We start from the raw sequence: 22433 nt of genomic DNA on the forward strand, positions 1-22433 counted from the left end.
ATGGACTTTTTCAGTGTTCGTACTGTACCTATATTGATCCTAGCATCTGCAGCTTCCAGAATGAGAAAAATATCAGATGGAAACTCTTGATACATGTGTTTAATTGACAGATTTCCTGCAACTGTTCCTGCCTGTAATAAAAGAAAGAAGGAAAAAACCTTTACAGTTACTAACTGTAATTTGAGGTCAAAGAGAAGTAAATCATATTATAAAAGTGTTTTCAAAACTTAAGTGTGGCTTAACCTCAGTACCAGTGCTAAGTGCAATGTATTCTTACATTTCTAACTGAAACATTTGCCACCAAGTCTATGTGGTCTGCAAGCATTTTGGTGTAACTGAAATTTTTTTCTGATTTTGAAACATCATAAAGTAGCTCCATAACTTCAGTTAGAGTCATATTTCCACCAATTGTTATCTCTGAATCAATGGTAAATTTCTTGAGTTCCACAACATCACTAACATCAATGAATATCTCAATGTCAGGTTTTCTTCGATACACACCTGCAATCAGCAATAAAAAACATACAAACTAGTATATTTAAAAAAAATTTAGACTTGGATAGTAAAATAAATATTAAAATAACAACAGACTATTGTGAATGAATGAGGAAATAAATGTATTCAGAATGAAAATAAATAAAGAATGATAACTACTTTATAAGAGAACAGACACACCTGCTTATCAGCACCCTCAAACAAAAATGCCTTCTTTGGGTTGTCAGACTCATGAATTTGGAAGAACAGTTTATTGATATGGCAAATGAATTATTATCCTTGAAAATCAAAGTTTAACTAGGAAAAAGCAGCAACTAACACATCTAATCATGAAAGCCTTCATTGCCTGACTAGAACAAGACTGTCGTTCTCTGTCTTTCTCCTTCTGTCTTTCCATATGTGTTGTTTGTTTGTGGTGCTTGCGGACTTTCTAAGAAAAATGAAATGGTGGTGTGGTGGCCCTCAACTATGTACCCTCTGACTCAAAGTTGAAATATTAAAAATTTTGGCTGGCTCAAATGGCTCTGAGCACTATGGGACTTAACTGCTGTGGTCATAAGTCAAAAATTTTGGCTGGTTTCACTGTCTAGGGACAGGGATACTTAGTTGCCACATCACAAGCCAAATACTGCTGAGTCTACAGTATACAATACGAATATACACACAAAATTCTAGCTTTCGCAACCAACGGTTGCTTCATCAGGAAAGAGGGAAGGAGAGGGAAAGACGAAAGGATGTTGGTTTTAAAGGAGAGGGTAAGGAGTCATTCCAATCCCGGGAGCGGAAAATCTTACCTTAGGGGGAAAAATAGACGGGTATACACTCGCACACACACACGCACACACACACACACACACACACACACACACACACACACACACACACACACATATCCATCCACACACATCCAGACACAAGCAGACATATTAAAAGGCCTTTTAATATGTCTGCTTGTGTCTGTATATGTGTGGATGGATATGTGTGTGTGTGCGAGTGTATACCCGTCCATTTTTCCCCCTAAGGTAAGTCTTTCCGCTCCCGGGATTGGAATGACTCCTTACCCTCTCCTTTAAAACCCACATCCTTTCATCTTTCCCTCTCCTTCCCTCTTTCCAGATGTAGCAACCATTGGCTGCGAAAGCTAGAATTTTGTGTGTATATTTGTGTTTGTTTGTGTGTCTATCGACATGCCAGCGCTTTCGTTTGGTAAGTCACATCATCTTTGTTTTTAGATATATTTTTCCCATGTGGAATGTTTCCCTCTATTATATTCATATACAATATGAATGTACACATGAATCGAATGGTCGAAGGTTCCTATCACTCGGCAATTGCAAATTTTAAATGTTATATAGAAATTTATAAATGAAAGATTGAAATTAAATAAATTCAGCAAGTACTATTTTAATGACTTTAAACAATGGGTACAATAGCAGATGTACCTTTAAGAATGCCGTTTGTCCCTCTAAAACACTTATTGGTGTCGATGGTCCAGCAATTAAATGAAATATAAGCTGAATAACAGGGAAACAATAGATTCCTACTTCACATAATTAGTTATGGGCAACAACATAGCTCATGAGGTAATCACTTCTAAACGCAAATTATGTCTTCACTGCAGAAGCCACAGAAATCTCACAAGTGCACAAGTCGGCACTACGAAATATTTCTATCTCCCGCCACTGCGTGCAATCTGCTCCGATCTCCAAGTCTTTCCTGCAACCATGCGTCTTTCGTGCCGTACCATCCAGGACTCTCCTGTGCCCTCTGCCACTGTCCCTCATGCTACACTGTTCAGAACTGCTACCCCCACTTCCATACAGTCTCTCCACGTGTCCTTTTTGGAGCGGTTGCTGTGACTGGCTAGAGTGCTTGCGCCCTGTCTCCAAGCCAACGCACCCTCACAAACATATTGAACCACATTCAGAATACTGGATTTACGTTTAAATATCTTGAAATTAAATAAATATTCCTACAGCTGGACCATAAACATGCTCTAACACACATTGTTAAATAAATAAAGAAATTAAATAAACATATATTAAAGGAATAGAACAGAAGTAAGCCAGTATCCTAATTCCTCTGTGTTTTCTAAAATACAGTAAATAATTAACCAATTTCTTCATGAATAGTATATATCAGATATAAACAAAGACATAGATGAATAAATATATTTATAAGCATGCTGCTACCATTTTTTCGTGTCACTGTGGAGTAGTTATGGCCTGACACAATTAATAGTAATCGGTAATCGGCCACTTTGACCTCCAATGACTCATGTAATATTCATGTTACATGCCGGTAATTCATACCAATTTAGGTTTACAGTAATAGCTTTCTAAAGACATGTCGATTGACAAAATCGGATGAACTGTCTAGATTTTGGAAATTTGTTGCTGGGTGTTACTTGTATAATTTATCATTAGATACTAAACTTTAAACTAATAAAGATATTGAAAATCTGATTACACCATCAGAATCATTGTGCAAATAATGGTAATGTACATGTTTCTTTTTAAGGTATCATGATTCATCTGGCTACTATTAATTTTTATAAGATCTGTGACCTACTTGCCATTAAGGTCTCACAAACTCCGCCATCTTTGGCACTCCTAGCACATCTCCTGCATCACCATGGAATTCCCAGCCATGTGGTCAGCTGGACCACGGTACGGAAGTTGTGCGGCATAACACAGTTGCTAATGAGTCATGACTTGACAAGCAGCCCAACCAGTCGCCACCAACTCTGAACTTGAACTATTTCCAGAGCGCCACAACTCATCTATTACCTCACATGCTCCAAAGAGAAACCCAAATGTATAAGTGGAGCTCCAATGATGAAATTTGTGTTAAGAAGCCTAGCCATTGTTCAGTGTCTGCTCAATCCAATGAATGATTTCTTTACTCATCTCATTATTTAACACAAAAACATGTTATTTGGAGTAAATATCAATGTTCTACATTATGTACAATTTGTGTTAAAATATGTATGAGCCTCACACTATGAATATTTTCTTTCACTCTGTGCAATATTTTCTTTCACACTGTGCAACTATGGACTGTTTAATGCACATTTTTTTCTCAATTGAAAAAATAAAAAGTGAAGTGGGTTGCTATAGTAAAAGTTATCATGCAGAGATGATTCAGTTTACATAAGCACAATGTAAATAGTGAAAAATGAGCTCAAAGGACCACAAATTGCCAGGGCACAATCCACAGGTCTTTAAACAAAACTCGAATAACAACAAACTGTCAGGAACAGATGATATTTATGTTGAATTATTAAACAGTGCTTGAGATAAGGCAAAATTACAGCTGCACAGATTTATTTGTGTCTGCTAAGAGGATGGAACACTACTAATGGAATTAATAAAATGTAAAACAATCACCATATCTAAGAAATGAAATGTCAATGGTTTTTTAAATGACAGATCCTTAGCATTAATAAGCAGTGCTTTAAAACTTGTACCCAATATTGTTAAGTAAAGGTTAAAAGCTGGAATTCACTAAAATTTATAAAATGGTTGATTTGGATTTAGGAGAGGAAAAGGAACCAGGGAACCCATAATAGCATGATGAATTATCTTACAACCAATGAACAGGAAAACATATGTCACATTTGTCAATCTAGACAAGAATTTAGACTCAATGGACTGGAAGATACTGAATAAAACTGGAACAGGCTGAAGAGATAAAAAATGGATTCTTAATCTTTGCAAAAAACAGAGGGCAGAAATAGATATCAGTGGCACTAAGAAGGAAACTAGGATAGCAAGCTGTCCTCTGTCTACTTATTTATTTAATTTACTTACAGGAAGTGGAATGCAAACAAGGGAAAGCAGCACCAAAGGGATAAAACCAATGGTAAACCAATAACGATGCAGCAGTTTTACTAGATTCTGAAAATGACGGAAAACAAAATTTCAAAGTTTTTGCCTGATACATTGGACAACTGCAAAACAAGAATAAACACAAGTAATGTGACAGGTAAATCAGTAACATAAGTAAGGGTAAATGTCAAGATACAAACTCAAATGCTAATTATCATTTATTACCCTTTATTACAAGGTCTTTGTCATTCACTAACCATGGCTGGACAGACTGTGTCAAAGTTACAATCAAGTGATTTGCAATATAATGAATTACAAAATAACATCCAAACTTCATACAGGTAATGTATATACACTATGTCATGTTCACTGAGTCCATTTGTTTTCTTCACAGTCAAAGAATTCTTGGACAGAGTATAGTGGGCATTGTTTTAGACCTTCAGGAGTTTGTTTCTTGAAGTTGTCCAGTGGCAGGGTCTGAAATTCAACAGGTAGTTTGTTGAACATCTTCACAGCGATCACTGGAAAACTGTCTCTTGTTTTCGACAGTCAGCAGGTTGGTAGGTATATGTCTTTTTTGCTGCGGGTATTATGTTTATGGATGTTATGCCTCTTGCTGTAGATGTCTAGGTTTTCCCTTATGTGGATGATGCATAATAATACAAAGTGGCTATAAACAGTCATTATTTCCAATGTTCTGAATAATGGTCTGCAGTGTTCCTGGCTACTGCTCGATGTAATAATTCTTATTGACTTCTTTTGCAGCAGCAGCACATTCTTGCAGCCTCCTGAATGACCCCATAGCTGTAATCCATACAAAATGTGGCTATGTAACAAAGCATAGTTGACAGTTATCAGAAAATGATCTGTAATCACTTTTTTTAATCTTCATAGGAGGTATTTTACATGAGAGAGTTTCTTGCATGCATGCACAGTGTGTTCATTTCACGAGAGTTTGTGGTCCATGGTGAAGCCTAACAGTTTCACAGATTTTATATGGTCAGAATATGTGTTTTTTCGAAGGCTGCCTACCATATACTGGGTTTTTTGTTCTTTTACTTTCATCTTGTTGGTGATGAACCATTTTTTAGCATTTTCGAACTTTACATCAGACTTCATGACTGCCTGGGCAGAATTTTCCCCATTGACAATAGGAGTGGTGTCGTCTGCAAATTGTAGTGTCTCACCAACTTCACTTATATCATTTACAAAAATGGCTGAACCTTGTGGCACACCGTGTTCTAGCTTCTGTTCCTGGGATGTTGCTCCTTGGATTGAAACAATCTGCCTTTTGTTTTCCAAGTAAGACTGAAGTGTAGCTAGGGCTGTACCTCCCCTACCATAGCTTTTTAGTTTTTTGAGCAAGACCTTGTGGGGGATGCAGTCAAAAGCTTTGCTCATATTGCACAGTGTGAGTGCCATAAACTCTCTCTCCTTGAATGCCTATATTACTTTTCTTAATAGGTCTAATGATGCAGTGGTACAGGACTTTACCTTGTGGAACCCATGGTGTGCATCTATGAAGAGATTGTTTTCTTCAAAATAAGTTAGGAACTGATCTTTCATGATAGATTCAATCACATTTGCTAGTACAGGAATGATTGATATTTGCCTAAAACTTGACACATTATCTGGGTTTCCTTTTTTGTAAACTGGTACTGTCCTTGCAAGTTTCAAGAAATCTGGGAAAACTCCTGCAGATAGCATTTGTTTATAAATGTTATCAATGGCTGTGCTATTTCTCCAATAATTTTCTTTAGGACTGTACAGGAAATAATGTAGATATCTTGACTCCCTGAAGTTTTGTAAGACTTTACTATTTCCACCATGTCATTTGCATGTACTTTTTTCCCTGTTTCAAATTTACTGAGTTTTATTTGGTAAGTAAACAGCAGGATCTGAGTCTGGGATTTCAGCAATAGTGTTTTCTATAGCTTTGATAAAGTAGTCATTGAAGTCATCAGGACTGCAGGCATTAGAAGAGGAAGTAGGCTTCTTCTTATGTTCATTTACTAGAGTCCAGGCTGCTTTGCACAGATTATAGGCTTCTCTTATGAATCTATCATTCCCTCTCCTTTTAGCTTCTTCTACTTTTTTTCTGTAAAATTTCTTGGCCTCTAAGTAATTGCTGTGTAACAGTTGTTTACTTTTTGAAACTGTGGCTGCTTTGGCACAGTCATTCCACATTAGAACATTGTTTTTTTAGATTGGCTGGCTCAGGTTTGTACCATGTTTTTGCATTTAGTGCTTTCTGTTTTCCTTGTGTTTTACCTGATTGGCGTTTCTTAGGTATCAGTGAGAACATATCACAAATTTGGTTTTTAGTGTCTGGAAAAGAACATTTAAGGCTTCATTGGGTTTTGCTTCTGTAATTAATTGCTGCCAGTTTATACTGGACAGTGAGGCATTGAAAGTGTCTAGTTTTTCTTTTGGCACTATTCTTCTGTAAGACACATAATTTGATTGTCGTGTCTTTGTCTGTTGGTTACCCATAGTCTTCGTTTGTAGTTCCATGACTAATGTACTGTGGACTGCTATTATTGCATCAACTACTTTTATTTTGTAACTCCACGTATCTATGTTTGTAATAATGGTGTCAAGGCAGACATCACCTCTAGTTGGAAGTCTGTTTGCTGTAAAGAGACCATAACTATTTACTAAATTCAAGAACGCTCTCTCTTTTGTACTATTTTCACCTATGTGTACACTAAGATTGCCACACAGTGCAATTTTCAGTTTAAGGTATGTTATGTGACTTAAACAACTTTCTAAGTTAGTAATAAAGTTTTCAAAATTTCCATTTGGTGAATGGTACACTGAAACAAAAATCGTATTCATATCTACTAGCTCTAAGCCAACCAGTTCTAAATCCATATCTGAGGAGTAATTTCTCAGGTCCACATCTCTAATGTTCAGATTTTTATTGGCATACTTAGACTTGCCTCCATGAGTGGTAGTTTCTTGATACCATGAGCTCACCATCTCTAGGTATTCAATGCATTTGTAATTTTCAGCCTCTTCTTTGTCGAGTCAGTGCTCACATACACATATCATATCTGGCTTTGCATCTTGTATATATATAGACAACAGATCACATGTACACTAGCTAAAACTATGGGTACATTATTTTAATTCCAGTTTTGTTGACCTGCAGTTGAAATAGTAGGCTCTATCATACTGCTGCCTTGAATGTTCTCTGGAATAAAAAAAAAAAAAAAACAAAAAAAAACGTCATAATACTACATTCTTAGGCCATCTAGAACTGTTTATTACTTTTTCCTTTAGTTTGAAGTCAACACCAATTTTGAAACTGCTGTTAAGACCTTTTGTAGCTAGTTTTTCTACTTCACAATTATTGAACTCAGGGAAAGTTTTACATAGGAAACTGATTACATTTTCAGTTTTTTTACTGTTTCTAACTTGACTCAACTGAAACCAAGCCTCTTCTTCTCTATACAGTTCTTCCTGTTTTTTGAAGGTGCCTATAATGTTTGTTTGCCTGTTTCTAACATTGAAATTTCTAGCTGGTGTTGTTTCAGATATTTGAAGAATGGGTATTTCGAGGTTTTCATTTTGTCTAGAGCTCTGAGGTGTGGTTTTATAAGGCTGTTTGCACTCTGTAGATGGATTTATTTGATTATTAGTCATAGGTGGACTGTTTGGGTCATAAAAGCATACTTTCTTTCCTTTTTTGTGAAGAACTGGTTGCCAATCAGTCTGATTATCACAAGAATGTTTGTTTACTGTTGATTTATCTGTGTTTCACATAATGCTTTTATTGTTTTTTTTTTTTTTTTTTTTTTTTTTTTTTTTTTTTTTTTTTTTTTTTTTTTTTTTTTTTTTGCTGTATTATTTTGCTGATGCTCTGTGAATTTCTAGGCTCACTCAGTGTTTCCCCAGTAACTTCATTTTCCATAGGCAGCATTTGTTTGTTGTGTATTTTTCCACTGTGTCTTGCAGTATCCACTGTGTATTGCAGTAGAGGCTAATTGGGATGTGTACTTTTCTAAACTACAAATTAAGTCATTTGTCATGGGTTCACTGAGTGTCTCTGTAATTTATTCCTTTTCTGAGGCCATGAAATGCTTATTTGTTTATTTTTGCTGGATATTTCTGGGTTATAAGCAGATTTTGATTGGTCTTTTCTTAACCTATAATTTTTAGCATATTGTATTTTATCGAGTTTTTCTTTTATTTCAGCACTGTCTTTTGTGAGTTTGATCACTAGTTTTAATATTTTTCCCACTGATTCACTTAAATTTAAACACTATTCCATATTTTTTGCCTCACGAATATGATTTAATGTTTCTCTTTGTTTGACTGGATTGCAGGGTAGCTTCTGTGAAATGATCAATTTATCTCTATTTGCATATTTACAATGTGGTTTGGAATCATCACATACCTCTGCAATTTTGGTTTTGCCTTGTCCATTTGAGCACTGTGTAGGTTCTAGATCCGTTGTAGGCAGTACTTCTTTTGTTGTTTTGATCTGTAGTGTGAGCTGACATGTTTCACAACAGAACATGATTCTATCTTTTGAACTTTTCACAATGCAAACTTCGCTGCTACTTAGGATAACATAATCACTGTGAAATTGTTTTTGACACCACAGTAATGCAAGTAAATGAATTTTGCAACTTGCTTGCTACAACAAAGGATAAAAAAGAACTATAATGGATGTTGAAAGAACTCAAATGACGGAATATCCAGAAAAAGAAGAATTACAAGGAATGAAGAAGCATCCAAAGGTAATAGTAATTTATTAATGAACAACCACCTTAATATACAAATAAAAAATATACTCACCAAATCATTTATTTTGAGCACATTATGCTATGGACTCTGGTGAAAAAAGAATAGAAAAAAGTTAGAGGACACAGAGACAATTTGATACCTTTGGTGGTGCTATTCATTGTTTGCATTGAACTTCCTATAAATAAATTAAATACACAAGTAGAGAGAGGATAGCATGCTGTCCTAGCCTCATTCTTAGTGCCATTGACCAATCCTTTTAAAACAAGCAGAACATCTGAATATGGCACTTGTTGCAGCTTTTATATGGTGAAGAGCCATAAACATAAAAACATCCTGGACTGAAGGAAAACCCAATGAAAAAATACTAAGGAAATTAAAAAGGAAAGCATTTAGATGATATGTAGTAGGAAAACTTAATTATTTGGACACACAATTTGATATTGCATGTTAATAAAAACACCTCAGAACAAAAAATCCTGGGAAAAAACAAGACGCAGCTCCAGAACATCTACATTACAAACTGTTATCAATAGAATAAACTGCAGCAACAGCAGCCAAATGGTACAGATGACAAGGAATGGAAGAGGATGGCTACACCAACAAGGCAGTGCCTTTAGTGTCTTATGATGACAGTAATGTTATGAGAATAAACTTCAGTCCTTATAATGTTTTCTACACAGAGGAATGTCATAAAAGAGTAAGAAGATTCAGAACTGGCAGTACCACCTTCTGCACTGTTAAAGTCCATTTAAAAGATGCAGAAAAAGCTAAATTTCTTCTTATTGTTCCTGCAACTAACTCATACAAAAAGTGTCTGATGTAACTACATTTTTTGGACATTAAATAAAAATAAAACACACAAATGAGAACACAGAAGTATAGAAATGTCTCTAAATGTAGAAATAAAAAAGCATAAAATTTTCCAGGGACACGCAACAGTTATCCCATACATTACACCACAAATGGCAGGCATTAGAATGAATTAGACTCAAGGGTGATCATTAACAAAAGATTTTATTATAATTTAGCAGCATGATCATATTGTGCAAGTAACACTAATAATTAAATAACAGAAGGTGTAAATCTAACAAGACACCTTATATTTTAAGTTTTCAGTCATCAATAGGCACATAAACAAAACTGAAAAAGTTGCTTAGTTTTGGACAATGTCCTACTTCAGAGCTTACTAAGGAATACATGCACATGGTACAGCTACCTTGTCCTGGCCTGTAGTCAACAGGGGTGATGTGGCAAAACATTGCTTTGTAGATAGTTCAGGAAAAGGACATTATCTGAAAGAAGCTTAACAATGCTTTCAGTCTCATTTATGTGCTTGTAATGTAAGAGTATGCGATGTAAAAGCTTTAGATTTCTTGTACGAGTATACAATTCACAGACCTTAAAGAATTATTCAATACAATTCATTGAGTATTATGTTGTCACACATTTATGATTGTGCTTATTCCTTTCACATTCATGATCCACTATCTAATGCCAGTTGGAATGAATGACTGTCCTCTGTGCAACATAGCGGAGATGTCATTTGCAAGAATATGAAACTGGATAATTTACTCAAGTAAATGCTCTTTTTGTGTGAGACATGGAAATGAATAGAAAGTTCTGTAAAGATACTGTGTAAAACTTGGACCAATTATAAAACTGTAAGTAGACCAGTCATTAATAAACATTAACATGGTTCACAAGGTAATGAAATAATGTAACTTTAGCATTCAAACTTAGGTTATATTACTATTAAAAATAATTAATCACTTAAGCAGTAATTTACATATGAAAAACAAATGTTTACAATTTATGCTTTACAACATTTTCTATCAAAGAGAAAGTCTGTAAGGAAACAATATATGTGAGTTCCTTATTGTAAAAATTACTGTTAAATTTAAGTTTTTGAGAATATGAAGTTTCTCAATATAACTTTACAGAAGTATTTTCTGATAATGGATTTGTTACATTTTTGTACAAGGGACAGTGCAAGGACAAGCATGTAAGCTGTTGTTGAGTTGTTCTTCAGTTAGTATGGTCATTAAAGTGAGAAACATGAAATGTATTAATTATTATGTGTTTGAAGATTGAGTCAATACATAATTATGTGAGCTAAAAATCAGTACTCCATTCTGTAGTTTCAAAATATGACCTGGAAATCCAACTAAAAATAGACATCAAACCAATTTGATTCAGTAGGTATTATTTAAAACTCAATATATTCCATGCCATAACAGGAAGTGCATAATTTGATCAGTTAATCTTCAGCATGGCTGCTCTTATATAATACACAGTAGATGGAAGGATTTTATATCTGACTTCAACTGAAAGATGTGATCAAAAACCATCCAAGTTTCTTCTTTCCTGCAGGAGGCTTGATTTGGTGGTGGCAGACATTCATCTGCATTTATGAATTTTTTCCAACTGGCATGAAGTGTCAGTCATGGGCAGTTAGTGTGCAAGTGACAATATGTGTACTTCAATTAAAATAACTAAAATAAGTTTGTGTCTGATATATTGTAGCAGTGAGAGGCATTGTTGCTGGCATGCAGCCAGCCATGCTAAACAAGTCTCTGAATATATCTTCTAAACAGCCAACATACCTTGGCTGTGGCACCCACTACAGTTTCATGGCAGCTTGCCCCTACCTCTCAACTCAGCTGTCCCCAACCACTCAGCTCACTGAAACACCAGTCACAAAGTTATTTTAAAGGGAATATAGTAAGTGCTCACCACATTCCAGTAATTTGAAAAATAATGTAACAAACCGAGCAGCAGTATTGCATCACATTTTGCCAAAAGCTTGGAGATAACAAGTGGAAAATATCCAGAAAATTCAGCAAGCATTTGTGGCAATGCCAGATGCAACTCGTGCATAAAGGTGAAGCCACTTCAAAAATGGACGAATGTTAGTGGACAGCTAACTGCATTCAGGCGTACCCTCAACAATTGAAATACAAATATCACTGACCAAGTGAGGACTTTGGTCAAAGTAGAGTGTCATCTCATAGTACTTGCAAATGAGGAAGGGGTAAGAACTGGATGAGAAAATTCAATTCTGACTGTTGATTTGTGCATGAGGAGAATGTCTACAAAATTCATATAAAAACTGCTGATAAAATTGGGGAAGAAATGCTCTCCAGAAACTGCATGACATGTTGGACAATGCAAATGGAAACTGAAACTTTTTTAATGCTGTGATCACAGGGGATGAGACATTAGTTTATGGTTCAGTTATCACAGTGAACATATTTACAGTAAAAGCACAGCAGATCTGCAGCAATGTCAATATCATGTTGACTGTTTTCTTCAAATCTCATGGGATGATGCACCATGATTATGAGTCACAAGGCCAAAGCATCACAAAGGAATACCAACTGGCGGTCCTTTATCACCTTTGTGATGTTGTGCAGTTCAAATAACTGGATCTGTGGGTAGCAAAATTTTGGTAACACTATCATGATACTGCATCCGTCCATTCAACACATATTCAAATTTTCCTCACCAATACAATTTTCCTGCAGTTAGTTAGGCAGCCTATTCCCCTTCTATGGTTCTGTATGACTTTCGGCTGTTTCCCAAGCTAAAAATGGCACTGAAAGGAATACAGTTTGAGTCAACAAAAGGCATAATCCAGAAAGCAATGTCCTAACTGATCACTGTTGCAAAGAACACATTCCAGAAGTGTGTCTAAAAATGACAGGAGCAATAGGAGAAGTGTGTGCATTGTATAGGAACTGCATTGCAGGGGATTACATTGCTGTACCTCCAAATTAATAAATGTATTTTTGCCAACCAACGGTCCAATACTCTTGTAACACACCTTGTGTATTGTGAGTTGATGATGTGAAATTTTTGGGACTACATCTTTGTGATGATCTCAAATGAAATACACATATTCAGTCTCTGACAGGTAAAATTTCATCTATTTGCTATATGCTGAGGATACTGAACTTGAGCAGTAATAGAGAAACAGTACTGCAGGCATATCATGCACATTTCCAATCTGCAATCACATATGGAATCTTATTCTGGGGAAATTCACCAAGTAGCCAAACTACATTCAAAAGACAAAAATGAGCTGTTAGAATCATCTGCAACAAGAAGAGGCAAAATTCACATCTTTCTCTTTCCCAAACATTAAGATCCCCAACCATCCACCCTTGTGTCTACATGAAGCAATAGTCTTTGTAAGAGAATATTTAACAGCATACAATGCTTATAAACAAAACAGCCCTGTACATAACCATGAAATAATAAATCACAATAATACTCACATCTCTTATGTCAGAAAAGTGTTAAACATAGTGCAGCACTCTAACGTTCTGATGACTTACAGTGTGAGTGTGGGTCTGAGTTACACTGATTTATTTCCCCAAACCACATCCCACTTCTTTATGAGATGAGTTACTTGGGATTTGCAGCCACACTTCTCTACTGGATAGCTGGCTGCTGGAAACTTTCTTGACTTCTTCTCTGTCAAATAATGCTAGGTACAGAAACTTTCAAGCCTCTTTCTACTTAGAAAATGAGTAGGCATACAAACTTTCCTTTTCATCAGTTAACAATGTATTTGACTTTCATGCACAATATAATTCACACTTTCGACATACATATGTAAGTTTCTTAAGTATCTCATACTGTCAAGCATTAGAAACAAAATTAGTTACAGTTTAAAGAAAGTTTGCTTGACTACCATGACTTCCTTAAAATGAATCAGAAAATACATCTTGACCCTACCAAGGCTGAGTCAAGAGTCCATAATAGTACTTTTTCAACTGTTCTTGTTATAACTAACAATAGTCAATGACACAATAAGCACAGAGCAGCATGTAAACTCAATGGTTCTTCATTACAAACTCACTAACACATCTATGGATTGTCCGTAAGTTACTTGTTGGTGCCGTTCAGCCACCACGTCTACTTTCTTCCCGCAACTGATTTTAAACCTGCACACATAAACATGTGATGCACAGTAGGTAGGTCTCTACCATCCCCCACTCGTATCTAGAATATTGTGTGTTCAAGATGGTAGAAGGCTGAGTGGTTCTAGATTTTACACAGAAATTCTTGAATCACTACAACACAATTGCACATAGTGCACCTCCTACCTAGCATAAAAATAATGAGTAAAGAAAGCCTGTTCAAATAAAAAAAGCTAAAGCTATTTCTGATGAACCACAATTTCTACTTGGTTTATGAATTTGTCAGTGAGTGAAGTGTAAAACAGTATCTTACTTCTAAGTAAAACTACTAGTCATAGCAAATATTACCTCTATATGAGAAATATAATATAGCAAACAGATATAGTAAATGCAACCATACACATGTACTGATGAACACTATTGTCTGGTAAATGTCACTAATATTGAATGTGTAATCATGATTAATTTCTGTATTGTCTTTATGCATAAATGTGTTCATATGGATGTATTGTCTACTGTATTGTCTGTGGGAATCATTTGTGAGATATCAAATACAAAAGTAATAAATGTTAGTTATGTTGAATGTGAAAACATGGTAAATTTCTGTATTGCACTTCTGTGAAAAATTTTTAATGTTTACCTCTGCATTATATTTTGACTTGTCCTATATATGCGCAAGATGTCACAAGACCAAATAAAAATAAATAAGTAAATAAATAAATACATTCCATGAAGGAGTTGCCATTACCATATTCCTAGTTACGGTAGAGAATTTTTAAGCCATCTGTTACATCTTAAAGCTTGTAAGCCAGTGTACTATATAATAATAGTATAGTATTGTAGTATATGTAATAAACATCAATAAAATAATTTTGGTCATCACATCAGTAAGACAAGTGTGCTTCCAGCAGCTGGGTGCTGCAAGTAATAACTTATGAATACAAAAGATAAATGTAAGGAAAGATTTTTTTCTACTAACCATGTGCTGTGTTACCTGCTACCAGCATATATTTTTTATCAGACTTTGTACCAAGAACATGGAAAATATCATCAATGTGTCCAACTTTAAACCACTCTGCATGTTGTGTTTCCAAATGTAGTGTTGAGAGCACTTTCTGTTGATCACATTTGTCACTATCATTGGCACAGTTTTCATTACATGGTTTCCCACTTCTTCCACAAATATTTGGTATTATATTCTGAAACAAATATAGTCTTTACCTTGAACAATTCTAAAAATGCAGATACAGCACTCAGGTAATTAGTTTGCTATATTCTACAGTGTATTTTAAGATATTTAAAGTATGCAGTTATTATGACAAAATTTCACTAGCAAATTAAATATATAAGGGGTGATCAAAAAGCTTCCATTTGAGAGGATGGCTACGGCATATATGCAATATAATACAACTTCAGTGCAGATATATCAGCACCAACATACAGGAAAGCAATTTGTGTGGCACTTGTACCTTTCCGACATGCATGCAGTAAACATGTAAATACGGACCATGGCAACTTTGAAGGACAGTCACTGGTAGATGTCCATCAGAGAATGAAGAATGTTTATGGAGCAGCAAGTCTGTTAAATACCACCAATGTGGAATGATGCACCAAGTTCCCAGTTGTTTGTGGCTCGACACAAGACACTAGTTGATCAGGGATGCAAGCCTCATCTATAATGGAGAAGTGGGAGACACTGAAGCACCCACCCAATAATCCTTATCTCTCAATATCTGATTATCTTTCCTTCAGTTCCTTAAAAAAAGGCCTTGAAGGATCAATGATTCCTGTCAGATGAGGGTGTGCAGCAAACAGTTATAGACTTCTTCAGACAGCGGGACACAGTGTACCGACAAACAGATCTCTTCTACCTGTTGCATTAGCGGTATGTTCACAGCTATTTTTCCAATTGGCGTATTGATTCTGGACGGTACAGCACTTGAATAGTTTTTTGATTGGCATGTATAGTTTTCTCCATAGGAGAGACATTACTAAAGTGGGTCTCAGTGCAACTGATGTGCTACCAACAGGAAAGTATGAGGTGGAATCCAAAAGTTTTGAGACTGGTGTTGCCATCTGGAAAGTAGGAGTAGTAGATCTTTGCACCGCTAGATGGCAAGACCTGCATATCTGATCAGTCAGTATGCAGAGTGGCATTCAGCTGGGATGATGTGTTGCATGTCCACAGTGATTTCTGTAATACTCTGTGTTTGATGTGTGGCGATTTTATGATGGATCTGCAAACACAACAGCGTGTGTGTATCAAATTCTGTGTGAATCTCGGGAAAAGTGCTACAGAGACATACAGTTATAAACCAGAGACAAAGCAACAATCATCCCGACGGAAGAGCCTGGGCTCTTAAAGACCCAAAAAAACAAGACAGGTGAAGTGCAAAGTGAAGAGGATGATCATCGTTTTCTTTGATACCGAGGGAATTGTGCACAAAGAATTTGTCCCACCTAACCAAACAGTGAATTCCATGTACTACTGTGCATTCAGCTTTACTGTTTGATTAAACGATGATGGCATCCTCTTGGGTAAAATATTCTGGAGGTAAAATAGTCCCCCATTCAGATCTCTGGGTGGGAACTACTCAGGAGGACGTTGTTTTCAGGAGAAAGAAAACTGGCATTCTATGGATCGGAGTGTGGAATGTCAGATCCCTTAATAGGGCAGGTAGGTTAGAAAATTTAAAAAGGGGAATGGATAGGTTAATGTTAGATATAGTGGGAATTAGTAAAGTTCGGTGGCAGGAGGAACAAGACTTTTGGTCAGGTGAATACAGGGTTATAAACACAAAATCAAATAGGGGTAATGCAGAAGTAGGTTTAATAACGAATCAAAAAAATAGGAGTGCAGGTAATCTACTACAAACAGCATAGTGAACGCATTAATGTGGCCAAGATAGACACAAAGCCCACACCTACTACACTAGTACAAGATTATATGCCAACTAGCTCTGCAGATGAAGAAATTGATGAAATGTATGATGAAATAAAAGAAATTATTCAGGCAGTGAATGGAGACGAAAATTTAATAGCCATAGGTGACTGGAATTCGACAGTAGGAAAAGGAAGAGAAGGAAATGTAGTAGGTGAATATGGAATGGGGCAAAGAAATGAAAGAGGGAGCCGCCTGGTAGAATTTTGCACAGAGCATAACTTAATCATAGCTAACACCTGGTTCAAGAATCATGAAAGAAGGTTGTATACATGGAAGAACCCTGGAGATACTAGAATGTTTCAGACAGATTATATAATGGTAAGACGGAGATTTAGGAACCATGTTTAAATTGTAAGACATTTCCAGGGGCAGATGTGGACTCTGACCACAATCTATTGGTTATGAACTGATGATTAAAACTGAAGGAACTGCAAAAAGGTGGGAATTTAAGGAGATGCGATCTGGATAAACTGAAAGAACCATAGGTTGTACAGAGTTTCAGCGAGTGCACAAGGGAACAATTGACAGGAATGGGGGAAAGAAATACAGTAGAAGAAGAATGGGTAGCTTTGAGGAATGAAATAGTGAAGGCAGCAGAGGGTCAAGTAGGTAAAAAGACGAGGGCTAGTAGAAATCCGTGGGTAACAGAAGAGATACTGAATTTAATTGATGAAAGGAGAAAATACAAAAATACAGTAAGTGATGCAGGCCAAAAGGAATACTAACATCTCAAAAATGAGATCAACAGGAAGTGCAAAATGACTAAGCAGGGATGGCTAGAGCACAAATGTAAAGATGTAGAGGCTTATCTCACGAGGGGTAAGATAGATACTGCCTACAGGGAAATTAAAGAGACCTTTGGAGAAAAGAGAACCACTTGCATGAATATCAAGAGCTCAGGTGGAAACCCAGTTCTAAGCAAAGAATGGGAAGCAGAAAGATGGAACAGATTATATAGAGGGTCTATAAAAAGGAGATGTACTTGAGGACAATATTATGGAAATGGAAGAGGATGTAGATGAAGATGAAATGGGAGATATGATACTGCATGAAGAGTTTGACAGAGCACTGAAAGACCTAAGTTGAAACAAGGCCCCAGGAGTAGACAACATTCCATTAGAACTACTGACAGCCTTGGGAGAGCCAGTCCTGACAAAACTTTACCATCTGGTGAGCAAAATGTATGAGACAGATGAAATACCTTCAGACTTCAAGAAGAATATAATAATTCCAACCCCAAAGAAAGCAGGTGTTGACAGATGTGAAAATTACTGAACTATCTGTTTAATAAGTCAAGCTGCAAAATACTAACGCAAATTCTTTACAGATGAATGGAAAAACTGTAGAAGCCGACCTCGGGGAAGATCAGTTTGGATTCTGTAGAAATGTTGGAACACGTGAGGCAATACTGACCCTATGACTTATCTTAGAAGAAAGATTAAGGAAGGGCAAACCTACATTTCTAGCATTTGTAGACTTAGGGGTAAAATACAGGGAGCAAAAGGCTATTTACAATTTGTACAGAAAGCAGATGGCAGTTATAAGAGTCGAGGGACATGAAACGGAAGCAGTGATTGGGAAGGGAGTGACACAGGATTGTACACTCTCCACGATGCTATTCAATTTGTATATTGAGCAAGCAGTAAAAGAAAAGTTTGGAGTAGGTATTAAAATTCATGGAGAAGAAATAAATACTTTGAGGTTTGCCGATCATATTGTAATTCTGTCAGAGACAGCAACGGACTTGGAAGAGCAGTTCAATGGAATGGACAGTGTCTTGAAAGGAGGATATAAGATGAACACCAACAAAAGCAAAACGAGAATAATGGAATGTAGTCGAATTAAATCGGGTGATGATGAGGGAATTAAATTAGGAAATGAGACACTTAAAGTAGTAAAGGAGTTCTGCTATTTGGGGAGCAAAATAACTGATGATGGTCAAAGTAGAGAGGATATAAAATGTATACTGGCAATGGCAAGGAAAGCGTTTCTGAAGAAGAGAAATTTGTTAACATCGAGTTTTGATTTAAGTTTCAGGAAGTCATTTCTGAAAATATTTGTATGGAGTGTAGCCATGTATGGAAGTGAAACATGGACAATAAATAGTTTAGACAAGAAGAGAATAGAAGCTTTCAAAATGTGGTGCTACAAAAGAATGCTGAATGTTAGATGGGTAGATCACATAACTAATGATGATGTATTGAATAGAATTCCAGAGAAGAGGAGTTTGTGGCACAACTTGATCAGAAGAAGGGATCAGTTGGTAGGACATATTCTGAGGCATCAAGGGATCACCAACTTAGTACTGGAGGGTAGCGTGGAGGGTAAAAATCGTAGAGGGAGACCAAGAGATGAATACACTAACCAGATTCAGAAGGATGTAGGCTGCAGTAGGTACTGGGAGATGAAGAAGCTTGCACAGGATAGAGTAGCATCAAACCAGTCTCAGGACTGAAGACCACAACTACAACAACAACAACAACAACAACAACAGCTGTGACATTTTGCGACGGCTCCGTGAAAACGTGCAGCGACGACGGCCCGAACTTTGTCATCAAGGGAATTGGCTGCTGCATCATGACAACACGCCCTGTCACACAGCCTTGCTCACCGGGACCTTTTTTGCAAAAAACAACATGGCGTCTGACCCTACCCACTGTACTTGCCAGATTTGGCACCATGTGACTTCGCACTATTCCCAAAACTGAAAATCAAGTTGAAAGGCCATTGGTTCGACACTCTAGAGAGTATTCAAGCAGCATCACTGGTGGTGATAAACACCCTCAAAGAACAGGGCTTCCAGAAAATGTTTGACCAGTGGCAGAAGTGCTGGGACCATTGTGTACATGCGGATGGGAACTACTTCGAGGGTGATGGTGACCATTAGTCCAAAGGTAAAGTTTTCAACAGATGGCAGCGCCAGCTGCAAAAATTTTGGATAGCACATCATATGTTTGTCAAAGTGTAGGAATAGAATGACTGAGTCACAGGAATCTTATGAAACATATATTGCTCATTAATAAACTATAAAAAATGATATGCAGCCCTAAAAGTACAATGCTGGACATTGAAATTGCAACGCAATGATGACTGCATGCAACAAACGTCAAACTGACATGAAATGTAGTTTAGCATTTCAGTGCAAAAGCATAAGGTAAATAGCAGTAACCAGATCTACGTTCTGTATGTAAGGAAAGAGCACACAATGAGTTTTTTGTGCAGGAATTACATTTTAATATTGGATGCTTATTACAAGATTGAGTTTTAACTTGTCTGAGAAGCAGAAACATCAATCAGCATGTGTCAAAATTTGACAGAGGCAGAATTATGATCTGTCAAGTCTGCAGTTTATTGCTCTACAATATCGATGCTCACACTGGTCGGGATCCAATGGCTGACATGGGAGTGCAGAACTGATGGATTTGTAATGGTCATACTCAATACCAAATATCATCTTAGTGATATGACAGAACAGACATATTGTTTACTTACATGAAAATTACTCACAGTTGCAAATATGGACAACCATCAGCTGTATAATGGAATGATGTCAATAAAAATTTGAGATGGACTAGAACTAGAACCCGAATTTCCTGCTTATTGTGAGTAGTGGCACCATAGGGTTGTCCAAGCTTGACTCACAGCTAAGCCCAAACTTCCATAAGTCATTAACCATGTGTCTACACCCTGTTCTCATGGTTCCATTTTGTATATTCCCATACAGGGGAGACATTTTACTTGAATGTCACTTGCCTAGTGTTGGTGGATAAATATGATATTGCAGAGACTGTGTTACTCCACATTATGATGAAATGTTTTTTTGGACAGGCATATATACATGATGCATGGAAGTTGGGGTCTGGTAGTAAGTCATACTCAAATAGTCTAATGATAAGGCAACTGCTTGGCATAACCTGGAAATCTGGTTTTGAGTCCTAGTCTGGCTCAAATTTTCATTGTCATCATTCCATTATATAGCTTATGGTTGTTGATATTTGTAACTGTGAATACATTTCATGTATAATGGCTGTGGTTGCCTCAGTGCCAGTTCCTTCCAACATGCATCCATCTCCAAAGGAAAATTCCTTCATAATTTAGAATAACGCAGACACTGCAATGTTATATCTTTCTTTTGGTCATACAGCCATGCCAATACCTTAAGTGTCTGCCACTGTAGCTGAGTGGACAGTGTGCCAGCTTGTCATGCCAGGATGCCTGGGTTTGATTCCCAGCTGGGTTGGAGATTTGCTTCATTCAGGGACTGGATGTTTGTGTCGTATTCATGATCCTCACTTCATCTTCATCAACATGCAAGTCACTGAAGTGGCATCGACTCAAAAGACTTGCACCAGTTATTCAGGTCTAATCACTGGGAAGCTCTCGCCACATGATTTTTCAATACCTTAAGTCAAGAGATGGGCTTGTTTGCAACAAAATATGTATCCATACTGACAGTGCGATGATGTTTGGAACATCTTGGACTGTCTTCACAGTGATCATTGTTGTAGCTTCCATTGACACTGGTGCAGAGAGAGAGATGCACTGAAAGTAATGTGGCCAGTGACTAAGCTCTACATGGGAGAAGCACTATGTTTTCTTTTCATATGTGTCCTGGTTCTACATACAGCATCACAATGGTGTATCTGAGTACGGAGTCTGCATGGAGAAAAACATTTCTACATTGTATCCCTTTTCACTGTATAGGACAAGCTCCTTGTGTGATGCTATGGAGTACTATTGAGTAATCAACATAATATATTGTATTGTCAATACAGGTAATGGTACAATGGCATGAATGGTCTCAGAAAGTTAGATGTGTATTTAAATCCACATATTTCATTAAAGGTCTTTAAATTTTCTTGTACTTGCTTATCGAGTTCTAGCACAGTGATTTTACTTTCACGCATGAGGAAAATTCTACTGAAATCTTTTTATAGCCACAATCTTGTACATCTTCTTTCTTGACTGTATCACCTAAATTTTAAATTAACGAACTTTTCTTCTCAGCATTGCTTGACGAGGAGGACTATACTTAATTTTCTTTCATTTGCAACTGTATTATTACTGTAAGTCACATGTGATACATTACAGTTGACATATTTCTCACCACTGCGCCCCATAACTTTTGTTTGCTATGTAGAAATTGACTTTTGGTGTAGCAATTTCACTAGCACTAAAAAAAAAAAAAAAAAAAAAAAAAAAAACCTAAACAATACACTATACAGTTCATAAGACTTCATGAAATAACACATCTTTACTGAGCAACACTCTGCAATGTGAAGTAATGTATTGTCTCATAATAATTATTTCTAACAACATCTCTGCTATGTGGTGAGTTTCAACTCTCCTTTTCATACTACTGTTACATTCCAGCCTGGATTTTCCATTGTTTATTAATTATTCCTAGACACAGAATATTTATGCTCAAGGCACCTAAACCTCTCCAGTCCTTTTCCTTCACTCATCTTTCTCTCTTCAACTTTT

The 22433-nt window shown here is 36.6% G+C and overlaps 1 protein-coding gene across 1 annotated transcript in view; it reads right to left on the reverse strand.

Moving 5' to 3' along the window:
* The window catches only part of LOC126419511 (xanthine dehydrogenase/oxidase-like), a gene marked incomplete at its 5' end in the record, with an annotated part of 297321 nt that overhangs the window by 188611 nt on the left and 86277 nt on the right, over positions 1-22433 (reverse strand). Inside the window, 3 exon segments of the mRNA XM_050086701.1 lie at positions 29-131; positions 278-501; positions 14985-15178. Of these exon segments, the coding sequence (XP_049942658.1) occupies positions 29-131; positions 278-501; positions 14985-15178 (521 nt within the window).

The sequence above is a fragment of the Schistocerca serialis genome, chromosome 9 (assembly GCF_023864345.2).
Source record: "Schistocerca serialis cubense isolate TAMUIC-IGC-003099 chromosome 9, iqSchSeri2.2, whole genome shotgun sequence".
Taxonomy (NCBI): domain Eukaryota; kingdom Metazoa; phylum Arthropoda; class Insecta; order Orthoptera; family Acrididae; genus Schistocerca; species Schistocerca serialis.